Here is a 13,818-nt window from a genome sequence, read left to right as displayed (position 1 = left end):
GACTGCAAAGAGGATTGAAAGTACTGCGGATTCACACACCGCAAGAAAGAGTGCCTAGCATATGGTAAGATGTGTTGTAAGGTAGGCCATTTTGCTGCAGTGTACAACTCAAGAAAAGTAAAACACCAGCGATTTGTAAGTGCTGTAGAGAAGGAAGACTCGGACAGTAAAGAAATGTACATCTCCGAGCTGCAACGACAAGAAAAAGTCAGAATGGCAAGAGACGGTTCAGTTTAGAAACGGCAAGGCTATCACTGGTGCACAGTGCAACGTACCTACCGCCCGCCGCTGCCAGCGTCTCTTGAACCCAGGTGCACCTGGAATGGCAGCAATGTTCCGCCCGCCCCTTTCCGGCGAACCGATGGAATGGCAGCCCTTGCTGGCGAACCGATGGAATGGCAGCCCTTGCTGGAGAGCGAGGCGCATGGCAGCTTTCTGACTACGCTCTCGACCCATACTCGTATGCCGGGCGGGCGCGCCCAGGTGCCCAGCCCGGCCGAGAACAAAGCGGGGACCGCCGAAGCGGCCCGGTGGTGGAAACTGAGACCAATGCCCATGAGGTGCAACAGAAACCACCACCAGCGCGGAGTGCGCCGCGAGCAGCCCGGCCTGCACACAGCGTCGTCTGCCACGAGTGCAACGAAACCGGCCACAGTGCCCGGGAGTGCACAAACCGCCACTGTACTGAAGGGCCCAGTCGCCCAATGGGAAGCGGCGTGCGCCGCCGGTGACTCTACCTTCGCCGGCGGCGCACGCCGCTATCGGGTTATCCGATAGTGCTGGTCCCGAAAAAAGACGGCTCCTCTCATCTTTGCGTGGAGTACCGCTGACTCAATGAGGTCACTCGGAAGGATGCTTACCCTATGCCGAGCATTGACTCAATCGTGGCGAGCCTAGGTGGTGCACATTATTTTACCACTCTAGACACTAGCTGCGGTTACCTGCAAGTGCAGATGGAGCCAAGGGACGCGGAGAAAACCGCTTTCACCTCGCAGAGGCTTGTACGAGTTCACTCGCATGCCCTTTGGCTGCTCTGGCGCTGCAGCGACTTTCCAGAGATTGATGGACAAAATTCTGGGAAGGGCAAAATGGCAATACGCCCTAGCCTACCTAGACGATATTGTCCTCTTCTCTCGCACCTTTGAGGAACACCTCCGCCACCTGGAGGACATTCTCGGAAGGCTGCACGCTGCCGGGATCACTCTGAACCCGAAGAAAGCTCAGATCGCAGAGATCCGTGTCTCACTGCTGGGCTTTACAATAGAGCGAGGCAGTGTTTTGCCGAGCGAGGACAAGGTCCGAGCTATCATCGAGTACCCAACGCTGGCGAACATACAGGCCCTTAGATGCTTTTTGGGCATGGTGAATTGCTACTGCCAATTTGTGCCCAACTGCGCCGCTCTACAGGCTCCCTTGACCTTGTTGAGGAAGTCTACAAGCTGGAGCTGGGGTCCGGAGCAAGAAGTTGCCTTCAGGGCTTTCTCTAAAGCTCTTGTGGACAGAGTCGAGCTGAAGCTGCCCGACCTGAACAGGGAGTTCATAGTCAAAGCTGACGCGAGCGACCTGGGCATAGGTGCGGTGCTGCTCCAAGAACATGAAGGCGTTCTTCGGCCAGTTGCCTTTGCCAGCCGGTCGTTGATGCCCGCAGAGCGTAACTATTCCGTGACCAAACGTGAGTGTGCCACAGAAGGAGTCAGTGAACCCGCCACGGCGCCCCTTTGCGTGCGCTGTGGAGTGGGGACGAGCTACGTGTCTCCTTAGACTTTAGCTATCCGGGACCACGGGCACGTTAGCCCAAACCCCTACAGCTCTCAGAGAAGGATGTTGCACATGCAGCAGGGCTTTTCTTTCTATTTATGGTGAAGTTCGGTATATAGCATTTATTCTGCACGATCAAGAAATAACCCTCGAGTGTGATCGTCTCCTTTCTTGTCCACTGTGTTATATGGTGCCGTTTGCTACTATATTAAGCTCAACATTCTGATGTGAACATCACTTTATATTATTAATGGTGAAAATGGCTGCTCACTATTTTCAAACTATTTGAAAAGCTTCCAATATACAATTTGTTTCTGGTATTCGAATTTGATTAGACCTAAACATTTTGCACACCCCTAGATTTGATGCCCACACTGTTGGTGCGAAATGCACAGACCAAAGGCCGACCAAAGGTACCCACCAGGCCACTGGTCAAAGGCCAGAACAGTAGATGACGCAGTTCACTCATTTTCCACAGCGTATCTGCCAGGCTGTTACGAAGCGTCCACCACTTGAGATGTAGCCTTTGCAGCCTGCACAAGAGAGAACACAGATTGCATCATGTCAGCCAACAATACTATTACCAAACCTGCCAACCTTAAAATATGGAAAATACTACAGCAGAAGAGAAATTGTCTCATTACTCAACATGCTGACTGTTTATGATTCTTTGTAAACTTTGTTGTTCTGCAGGGATGCCATGAAAAAAATCATTCAGTTCTATATACAGTGAAACTGCATAGCCGAAATTGGGCATAACCATGCACAAGCTAGCAGGTACAAGTTTGCATCTTTTTAATGTTTGCTGCCACAAACAAAAAAAGAAATGAAATGCCACAGTAAATGTTACTTAAAATACGCACCTAAAATGTTTTTCTTTTTTCTATTTTCCAAGGCAGTGAAAATCAATTCCTAATTTTTTTTATTGCGACCCTGGTATAATAGAGCACAGGGGATAGCAATCAGAAACTTTGGTAGGAGTGGATAATGTATTGCATCGACTCATCAGGAATTCTTTGATGCGCATGAGGATGTTTCTCTACAATGATCTGTTAGGTGAGAACCGACACTGCTTCATTGAAATGCAGCACCTGTTGCGGGGCTCCAATCATTAATTCAGCTGTGTTAGTACCCTTGCCAGATAACAAAGAGAAAGCAGTGCCTGAGCCTTCTTGCTCACCGTGACGTCATGGATTTTACGCCTCGAGCCTATTGAAATTTTTATTGGAAATAAGGCCATGTTGTATTCTAAAACAGTGAAAGACTGAATTTAGGGAGCTATAAGAACTTTTACTGATATACTATCACGGCCAAAATGTACAAAAATACTTTGTCATCCATGAGCTCAGACTGACGTAGTGACCCTGGGGTTCTGGCATGTAACTCAAAAATGGAACTTTGACCGTCACTTTCTCTTTTATCGATCAACTTATTACTGTGACATCAACCAAAGTAGAGTTAATCAATCCAAACTGGTTCAGTGTCTTTTTAACACTACACTAATCACTCGTGCACGCACCATTCCCAACTGAACGAGTGCACCACAAAGCTTGGTGGTGAGTCAACGCAGTGCTTTCGTTTCTACACGGAACGCACACTGGTCAGGCGGTAAATAATGGCGGCACATTTGGGTTATTGTATATCAAAAGTGGGCAGAACGCTTCCAGCGACACCCCACCACATGTGCGGTCAACCAGACCGGTGAAGACGTGATACAGTTGACGGTGATAAAGGCAAGCCCATTTGTTGGCTATCTTATTTGACAAGGCTCCTCGGAGCACTTCCGGTGCTTAAAACCATGCTGAAGCCAGACACTGGCTTCCACACTGTCCAGAACGGCCTTGTATTTTTTTTGCAGCACAGCACGTCTGCGACCACACTGCAAACCGAGGCGGCCTCTCCGAGACAAAAAATGATCGTAGTGCGTACTAACCGGTAGGCATACAAGCATACAGGCATTTTCGTGATTGTGTCTTGCATCTATGGCGCCTTTTGCTGCTTGGGGGCGACGTAGAGGCAAACCCGGGTCCCATGACTAAACCACAAGAATAAAAACTTGATTTTGTATTCAGCACTGTTCAGAGACTAGATTCTAATAGTATGGGTACTTTAGAATCTGTTAATAAGGTGCTACAAATTCACATCGGCATAAAAAGTGACCTAGACCAACTAAGTTGACGTGTTTCTGAACTTGAAGCTAAAATTCTGTCCGATGTTTCTGAGAAAATAGCACTTAACTGCGAAGAACGGTTTTCTAAAATGTAGAATCAACTCGATGATTTCAAGCGTAAGATAACTACAGGGCTTGTGTCAGGGGAGGCTCCAACCCACAAAGTGAGCATCTCCATAAGGTCGACGATTTGGAAAACCGCTCCTGCAGGTGCAATTTATTATTTTACGGGCTTTCTGACTCTGAACAGAATGAGAGATGGGAAACTTCCAAGTGCCTGGTTCAGGAATTTTGTGATAACCATCTTGGTATGAAAGTGGCCTCAATAGCAAGAGCGCACAGGTTAGGTCGTTTCTCTAACGATAAAAAGTGACCGATTATTGCAAAGTTTTCTAATGACAAAGAAATTGATGCACTACTTAGCTATGGTTACAAACTAAAAGATAAACCATATAGCATTTCCCGTGACTACTCTGAAACTGTGCGAAATAAACGCCACAACCTTCTCCTATTTTCCAAAACAATACGAAAGGATGGTGATCGTGTGCGACTCGTGTTCAACAAGATGTTTATCAATAATGACATTTATATGTGGGATAGCGATCAGAAATGTGCGACGCAAGTGTCTAAACAAGGTACAGAATGACGAGAACATAAGAAGTGTCCTTTCTAAAACAGTACCGCTATCATCCATCATTGACTCATGTTCAGCATCGATAGTGATACTAACTGAAACATGGCTTACCGATACCGTCCCCGATACCTGCATTCTGGAAAGCTGGACTTCATTTAACTACTTTCGATGTGACAGGAAAAATCGAATAGGTAGTGGCGTTTCGGTAGCAGTGCAAAAAAATCTTTTTGCCACACGTATTCACCTTGACACCTCTTTAGAGTGTGTGGTTTCAATAAAACATAAAGCAGGCTTTACAATCAATGGTGCTTTTTATCGACCTCCTGACATGGACAATACGTTTTCTCGTGAATTATAACGGCTTCTTGAAATCATTATTGTTTGTTTTCCTAAGTTTGTAGTACTAATCTTCTGTGATTTTAATTTCCCCGGTATTGATTGGGCTAACCTTGCAACCTACCTATCTGAGGCGCACAGTTTCCTGCAGTCATGTCTCGACTTTTCTTTAACACAGCTTATCATCCGTCCCACGCGATCTTCAGCTACATCTGCTAATATTTTAGATCTAGTACTAACCAGTGATCCTGACGTGTGCTTCGACTTAACTCATCAAGATGGGCTATCTGATCATGATATCATAACAGGTAGTCTTGCAGTTTCCCTTCCAAGACGTCCGAGCTCTGATAAATACATCCAATGTTACAATAGAGCAGATTTTGGCAGCATAAACTCCGCACTATCTGACTTTTCGTTACGTTTTCTCAATAGATGCCAATTTCAAACCATTTAACTGGGCTGAATTTAAAACCACTCTTACTGAACTAATTAATTGATTCGTCCCTATATCAAAAATAGTCTGCACTCTGACAGCCCCGTGGTTTACCGTAATGCTTCGGTGCCTTAATAATAAGAAAAAGCGTTTATATCATAAAACCGATAAAGACAGCGTCTCAAATTCCTGGCATCATTATAAGACCTGCGATAAGCAATATCAGTCACTGCTAAAATCATCTAAACATTTCTTTGCCCATGACCTATATTCTATGCTCACTAAAAATCCCCAACGTTTTTGGCGCGTAATAAACCCGAAGAGCTATGCTGATATAACACTCGTTAATGAGCACGGTGATATGGTCCACCACTCGGAGTGTGCCGATTTATTGAATAGCGCATTTTCATCTGTATTTACACAGGAAGACACCACATTATCACCATCCCTTGACAATCTCACTAACATATCAATGCCAGAAATAATTGTTAGCAAAGCAGGTATTTCTTCTTTACTAAATAAACTTAAAGTTTCTTCGGCATCTGATCACACTAGCATTAATAATAAAGTGTTAAAACATTTGTCACCTAGTTTATCGCCTCTATTGTGTGCACCCTTCTCGCAGTCTTTATCAACCAGCATTATTCCGTATGACTGGAAGGTGGCAAAAGTCATACCCATTTTCAAGTCCGGAGACCGAACTCATCCATTGAATTACCGCCCCATCTCCTTAACTAGTACTATTTGCAAATTACTTGAACACATTTTGTATACTGAAATCATTAACTACTTAGAAGACAACAAAATTATCGGTGATTACCAACATGGCTTTCGTCGGGGTTATTCATGCGACACATAGCCGGCTTTTTACATGACTTACATTCATACCTAGACCTAGGGTTTCAAGTTGATGCTATCTTCCTGGATTTCTCAAAAGCTTTCGATCGCGTTCCTCACCATAGACTAGTAATGAAGCTAATGAACCTTAACATACACCCAACCGTTATTGGATGGATTAAGGATTTCCTCTCATCCAGAGTACAATACACATCTGTTAACAACAGCAATTCCCCTTCTACCAAAGTAACCTCCGGTGTTCCGCAGGGCAGCGTTCTTGGCCCTTTACTTTTCTTAATCTATATTAATGACTTGCCTAACTGTGTGTCTTCCCACATCAGACTTTTCGCCGATGACTGAGTAATATGTCGATTAATTTCATGTGACAATGACAAAAATGTTCTTCAAACCTATCTTAACGCTACTAACACATGGTGTTCAACATGGCTGATGACTCTTAATACAGCTAAAACGAAGTTCTTATCATTTACTAGGCGCAGTCACCATATTCCAACATCGTACATAATAAATAACAACATAATTGAACTTACAACTTCATATAAGTACCTTGGTGTTCACTTACAGTCTGACCTAACGTGGCATCACATCCGCCTGACGTTGGCATCAGCTAACCGCTCATTAGGCCTCCTCAAACGCAACCTTAAGCATGCTCCCGCTAACTACGCAGACTTAATATGCCACATATTATCACATTAATATGCCCCAAAATCGAATATGAATCAGCCATCTGGGATCCTTGTCAAACCTATATCACCCAAGAAATCAAATCACTGCAAAACCGCGCGGTCCGTTTCATTTTTTCTAATTATTCACCCTATACTAGCATTTCAGCACTAAAAGCTCACGCTCAGCTTGACGACTTATCCTATCGCCGCAGAATTGCCCGCCTTTCGCTGCTGCACAAACTTTATCATCATCCGCACCTTCACCGTATCTTCGAACCAGTGACAGCCTTCTTTCCACGCACAGACCATACCTTCCAAGATAAAACGCATAAGTTGACGCTTAGCTCACTATGCTAACTCCTTCGTTCCCCGAACAATAGTTGCATGGAATAACCTGCCATCACACACTGCTACTCAAACCGATTTCGCAACCTTTCAGAAACTTTTACGCAACGGTTACATGTAAATGTCCATCATGTACTATTTTAACGTTTCTTCAGTGTATATATTGTTTTGATCATTTGTTTTACCGTTCTGCGTGTACATTGTATAAGTGTATTAATTTGTTAAAATGACAACTGAAGCAGTTTCGAGCAAGACCTTGTTTTGCTTATTGTACATTGTATCTATTTTATGATCTTAATTTGTTTTTCAGTCAGTTTTGTATTTTCTCTCTGATTTTCACTTCACTAATCTATTTCGTATACTGTTTTATTTGTGTATTTTGCTAGATGTCGTACTTATGTATCACTTTCTTTTTCCTTTTTTTCGGTAACGCGCAAAGCTCGCATTTTTTCATGTATCCGTTCCCCTTACGTAATACCCCTGTGGGGGCCTTTAGGGGTATTATGAAATAAAATTTTAAAAAGAAGCAATCAAATGGTCAAAGTTATCCGCATCGCAGTGCATTCACGAAAGACAGTCAGCATTGTATTGTATCAGTTTAGTGAGCACAAGCTACCTTTGCGTGCTGGAACTACACGTGGCTTTCCTTGCCCTCTATTTCCATTACCTCCTTTCCCCTTGCTCGTATAAAATACCGAGCGCAATAACCGTTCACTGTTGTCATGACACGCATGCTGTTGGTTTATTCGACCGGGACCCGGTCGATACACGGTGTCAGAAGTGGGATGCTGAAGCCTGTACGCCTGAAGCAGAAGACCAAGGACATGGAGTATGTCAAGCCACTGGAACCTCTGGGCTTCGCGACCAAAGGAGGAAGGACGTGGAAGCTGTTCAGGCAAAAGTTTGATTTCTTTCTGGCAGCAACGCAGCACTCTAAAAACCGAGGTCAGAGGCAGCGAAGACAGCACTTTTCTTCAGCTTGGCTGGTGAGGAGGCCCTCGAAGTTTACAACAACTTCACATTCAGCGAAAGGGAGGACAAGCCAGACTATGCGACTGTCATAAATTTGAGAAATACTACGTCGAGCAACAGAACATAATTCACGAGCGTTATGTCTTCCGCTCTCGACTCAAAAACGAAGCTCAACCTTTTGAACAGTTTCTTCGTGCACTGAAGAAACCCCTCCCCCCCAAGCACAGTTCTGCAACTTCGGAACGATGATGGACGAGATGATGCGGGACCAAGCTGTATTTGGTACTAACTTGCCGAAGCTCCGAGAGAAGATGCTACTGGACAAGTTGCTTACCCTGGATAAAGCTGTTGCTCCATGCAAGGTGGCGGAAACGTCAGCACGTGAGAACGAGCTGTGGCAGAAGTCAGACGGGGAACTTCACGTGCTTGCAGCATCGACGAGCCGAAGCGCTGCGCAAGGACCATGGCAGGTCTTCAAGTGTTCCCGCTGCAGCCGAACACATGCTGCGCGATGCTGTCCAGCCTACGGGAAAACATGCTACTTGTGCAAGGGGTGTAACCATTTTGCCTCATGCTGTGAATCAAGAGAAACCATCTGTGAAATACAGCACGAGACGAAGACGCAGGACCAAAACGACGATTTCAATGTGTTGGACGTCGCCATCGGAAATATTAGCAGTGACCGGGACTGGATCATGACTGCAAATATTGAAGGCAAGGACATCAACTTCAAGATCAACACAGGGTCCCAAGCAAACCTTATACCTTTGTCGCTTTTTCAAAAATTGGAAGCCGGTTCGCTGAAGACAAGTCATGCAGTTCTACGGTCGTATAGCGGCAGCGTCATCAAACAACTCGGCACATTTGCGACGCACGTGACGATTGGTGACCGTAAGATATACACCGACTTTTTCGTGGTTAAGAAAGACCACAGCGCCCTCCTGGGTCTAAAAGCCTCTGAGGACTTGGGGCTTATCAAACGGAATGTTGATGCTGTAACAACGAGCAGCAGCTCAGCAGTCGTCGAGGGATTTCCGCAGCTTTTTAAAGGAACAGGCCGTGTACAGCGCAAGTACAGGCTCACCCTTCGTGGGGATGCTGTGCCCGTCATTCAGCCAGCCAGACGAGTGCCTTTGGCGCTTCGAGAACCTCTCCGCGTGGAATTACAGCGAATGGAAGCGGAGGGCATTAATCAAAAAGTCAGCAGCTCGTCGGATTGGGTAAGCCCACTGGTCATCGTGCTTAAAAAAGACAAGAAGTTGCGGGTATGCATGGACCCGAGAAAAATTAATGAATTCCTTAAGAGGGAGCATTATCAGATGCCCCGCCAAGAAGACATAGAAGCGGAGCTGGCAGGCGCGAAGATGTCTTCTCGCCTTGACTATAACGCCTGATTTCATCGGATCCCTCTGGATGAGCAGTCTTCCAAAATATGCACGTTTGCCACTCCTTTTGGCCGTTATTGGTTTCTTCGACTGCGTTTTGGCATTTCATCGGCAAGCGAAGTGTTTCAGAAGGCGCTCAATGAGATATTCGACGGCCTGCCGGGTGTGCGTGCGTATGTGGATGATGTGCTCACTTGGGGCGCTACCAGAGAGGAACATGATGACAAGCTGAGAAACGCACTGCGAGCAGCAGCAAAAGCGGGGCTCACATTTAACGCGTCAAAATGCCTGTTTGGCATTGAGGAAGTTTTATTTCTTGGTGACATTATCAGCAACATGGGTATACGTCCTGACCCTGCTTTGGTAGAAGCTCTGCTGAAAATGCCGGCACCACAGAGCAAGCTAACGGTACAGAGGCTCTTAGGCGTTGTCAACTACTTTGGCAAATACGTGCCGTTGCTCTCCCAGCGCACTTCCATTTTGCGTTCGTTGCTGAAACACGATGTTGTGTTTGACTGGACGCCCAATCATGAGAGCGAGTGGGAGGCTATATGCAAAGAGCTTAGTAAATTGCCACTTCTAGCAATTTTCGAGCCCGGCAGAGAAACAAAGATAACATCGGACGCTTTGCAGTATGGTGTCGGCTCGGCGCTGATGCAACGCCGTGACGGAAGTACCTGGAGGCCTGTGGCTTACGCTTCAAGGGCTGTGAGCGAATCGGAGCAACGCTATTCCCAAATCGAAAAGAAATCTCTGGCATTGGTTTTTGGATGTGAAAGATTTTATCGCTTTGTATACGGTCACCCATTCATTCTTGAGAGCGACCATCGCCCATTAATTGACGCCATTGCTGACATGCCGCCAAGAGTACAACGCTTCTTTCTGCGGTTGTTGAAATATGATTATATCTTGACTTTTGTTCCCGGAAACAGATGGTCGTGGCTGTGGAGATGGGTTTGCACAAGGCTTACCCTACGAGCGACGGTCAGGAAAGGGCACGACGCTCCTCCACTCCGCAACGCACAAAGGCGCTACGGCAGGGTTCGTCGACTCTCCGACACGGCGCAGAGAAGGCTCCGGAGTCAGATCGCCAACAAACACGGGTTTATTCACCCAAGGTACAGCTCAGTGCTACAGTCACGGCGCTTACGGGTCAAGGCTCGCCGCAAGACCGATCGAGTACGCGCGCCCGCTGCGCTAGGGCTAACCGGGTAGCGGTCCGCCAAGCGCGATAACGTGGAGTCGCGAGAACAAAGGTCTCATGTAACCACCTCGTTGCGAGCCTGTGAGCCTCTCTCTGCCGCGGCGAGGAAGCGCTCAGCGGACGAGAGCTCGGGTGGAGAGGGTGCCCGGGGGCCGCCGCGCGGGAGGCCAATCAGGGCGCGTCCCGGTGACGTGTCTCGCGGGGCAAGTCCAATCCCGGGGGGGGGGGGGAGAAGCACGGTTTGCGCAGGAAAGTAAGTCCGGCGCGCTCGCCATGTCCGCCATGTTGCCGTTACGGCGGCGGTTCCCGGGGATCGAGCTAAGCGCCACGCGCGAGCTGGGGGACGAGGCGCGGGAAGGCACCTCGATCCCCACATTCCCCCCTCCTAAAGACCGAGGCCAGCCTCCAAAGTGGCTGACCGAGGCCAAGTGGCAAGGTTGACTCAGCCAAAGAGGGCTAAGCCAATGGGGCAGAGTCCAAGAGGGTGTCGTCGTCTTCCTCAGGACCACGACAGGGAGAAAGGGGCCCCAGCAGTCCGAAAGGTGAAGACGTCGCTTCTCTTAACACAAAGCCAGGGGTTGGCCTTGGCCACCAAAGTTCCACACACTGGAAGGACCCCCTGCCAGGTGGAAGAGTCGGCAGCCCAGGAAGGACGGGGCAGGGCAGCACCATGGTTCAGCCAGCAACACTCGAGGTCCGCCGGACTGGAGCAGCCAGGAAAGCGCGAGGCATGGCTGCCATTTTGGCGCAGCAGCCACCACAGAAGTCACTGGGCTCCCCGGATTGCACGCTAGCAGGAACAGCAGGCCGGGATGACCGGCAGCCAGGTCAGCAGCAGAAGCCGGAGTGACCCTCCTCGGCCAGGGGTCAGCGCCTGATTGGGGGCCAGCCACAATTAGCGGCAGCCTAGGCAGCCGGAGGCAAGGCTGGCACGGGTTCGTGGGCCCCCAGAGGCAGGAGTCAGTCATGGTGGAAGGACCAGGAGCAGCAGGCCTTGAGGTCGGCAACAGGCTGACATGGTAGGGCCAGGGACAGCCGGCTTCGTGGTCAGCAATACTGGTGGCACAGTGGAGCCAGGCGCAGGGAGCAGACTGGACGACGCAAGGTGAAGGACAGGAACGCCCCCCGGCATAGCCGGCGTGCCAAGGAAGTTGCCCGCCTGGCTGACAGCCCAAAAAGGGGCGTTTGCCAGGCTGAGGCTTGGGCAACACATAAGAGGGTATATTAGGCCACATGGGCCTGTCACCGCTTCGATGTGCGCCCTTGCACCGTAGCTACATTTCTCCATTCACCGGCATGGTAGGGAATGAAGTCCAGCTACCTGCTAGGGGGAGAAAGCTGACTAGGCGCGTCATAAGGCGGGTGAGTACGAGAGGGTATATTAGGCCAAAAGGGCCTGTCACCACTTCAACGTGCGCCTTCGCACCGTAGCTGTGTCTCTCCGTTCATCGGCGTGGTAGGGAATAAAGTCCGGCTACCAGCTGGTGGGAGAAAACCTGCCTAGGTGCGTTTCCGTAGGTTGTACCGGTGGCATGGCCTGGGGCCAGCCGTATCACGGTTTGCCTGCGGTTCGTTGACCGCCTCCCCCTCTCCCCAGTCGTTGCTACGGGCAACGAAAGGTTTGAGGTCCGAGACGTGAACTGGACCGCCGACTGGTCTCCCTTGGGAGTCAGCCAGCTTGTATACCAGAGGGGACATTTTGGTCTCCACTCGGTACGGGCCCAACCATTTGGCCGACAGGGAGGCAGAGATGCCTTTGGCGGCGTCACTCAAGACATGGTTGTGTCTGAGGACGAGATCGCCGACACCATAGTGCACGTCCCTATGTGACCGGTCGTACTGGGCTTTTTGTCCAGCTCGCGCTTTTGCCAGGTTGGAACGGGCCAGGTCAAGGGCCGCGCCCATCCGTGAGCGCAGTTCCGCCGCGTAGCCGGAAAGGCCGGCTTTCGTGGCGCACGCCCTGCTGCCGGTCCGCAGAACGCGGTCCATGGGGTTTGGCAGCTCTCTCCCGAAGTTAAGGAAAGCGGGCGTGTACCCCGTCGAACGGTTCACCGTGGACTGCAAGGAGAAGCCTATCTCGTTAAGACAGACATCCCAATCCCTATGTTGCTGGGCAAAGGCCGCGAGCAAGGGCTTAAGGTTCCGGTTAATCCGTTCTGTCGGGTTGGCCTGTGGGTGATACGTGGTTGTCTTGCGGTGCTTAATGCCAAAGGCAGCACACGCATCCACGAACATCTCGGCCGTGAAGTAGGACGCGTTGTCCGTTATCAGCTCCGCCGGAAAGCCAAAGCGGTTAAAGACCTCAGTCAACTTGTCCCAGATTGCGCGTGCCGTTAACTTCCGAAGGGGAAAAAGTTCAACCTATTTCGTGAAGTGATCTGTGACAGCCAGGAGAAAAACGTAGCCTCGCCGGCTTCTGGGAAAGGGTCCCATAATGTCACAGGCCGCGACTTGCCAGGGTAGCTGGCTGTCGATTGGCTGCATGAGCCCGGGGGGTTTGCCCGCGCGAGGCTTCACACATTGGCACACGCGGCATGAGCGGGCGTAGTGAAGAGTGTCACGCTTCATGCCTGGCCAGGTAGCGGAGCGGCACAACTTTTGGAAGGTCTTAAGGCCACTCGCATGTCCGGCCACCCGCGAGTCGTGGAAATAGCTCAGGGTGGCTTTCCTTAGACTGCGGGGTATCACCACCTTGAAAGACTCCTGGGGAGCCTCCTCAGATGGGATATAGCGCAGGAGAGCTTTATCGGCGTCAAGCAGATACGTATCCAACGTGCCCGCAGCAATACTAGCTGTCCGGGTACGCCCGGCGGCTTTGCCGCCCCACTCCTCTTGGGAGCTCGGCTCTTGGAGCCTGTCAACGATTTCTATTTACAAAACGGGTCCTTCTGCTTAAGCAGATACGGATCCCACGTGCCCGCAACAATACAAGCTGCGTGGCACTCGGCGCCAACAGCAATACAAGCTGTCCGGGTGCGCCCGGCGGCTTTGCCGCCCCGCTCCTCTTGGGAGCTCGGCTCTTTGAGCCCGTCAACGATTGCTATTTACAAAATGGATC

At 49.4% G+C, this 13,818-nt stretch overlaps 1 protein-coding gene across 3 annotated transcripts in view; it reads right to left on the bottom strand.

Moving 5' to 3' along the window:
- LOC119459390 (serine-rich adhesin for platelets-like) overlaps positions 1-13,818 on the bottom strand; it is a 299,849-nt gene that overhangs the window by 9,029 nt on the left and 277,002 nt on the right. For all 3 annotated transcript variants that reach the window (XM_049671415.1, XM_037721183.2, XM_049671416.1), the window contains exon 18: positions 2,180-2,291. In XM_049671415.1, the coding sequence (XP_049527372.1) occupies positions 2,180-2,291 (112 nt within the window). The remainder of the gene's footprint in view (positions 1-2,179; positions 2,292-13,818) is intronic.

The sequence above is a fragment of the Dermacentor silvarum genome, chromosome 7, assembly GCF_013339745.2.
Source record: "Dermacentor silvarum isolate Dsil-2018 chromosome 7, BIME_Dsil_1.4, whole genome shotgun sequence".
NCBI lineage: Eukaryota > Metazoa > Arthropoda > Arachnida > Ixodida > Ixodidae > Dermacentor > Dermacentor silvarum.
The sequence above is the reverse complement of the archived record's forward strand: the minus strand, read 5'-3'. Positions and strand labels throughout refer to the sequence as shown.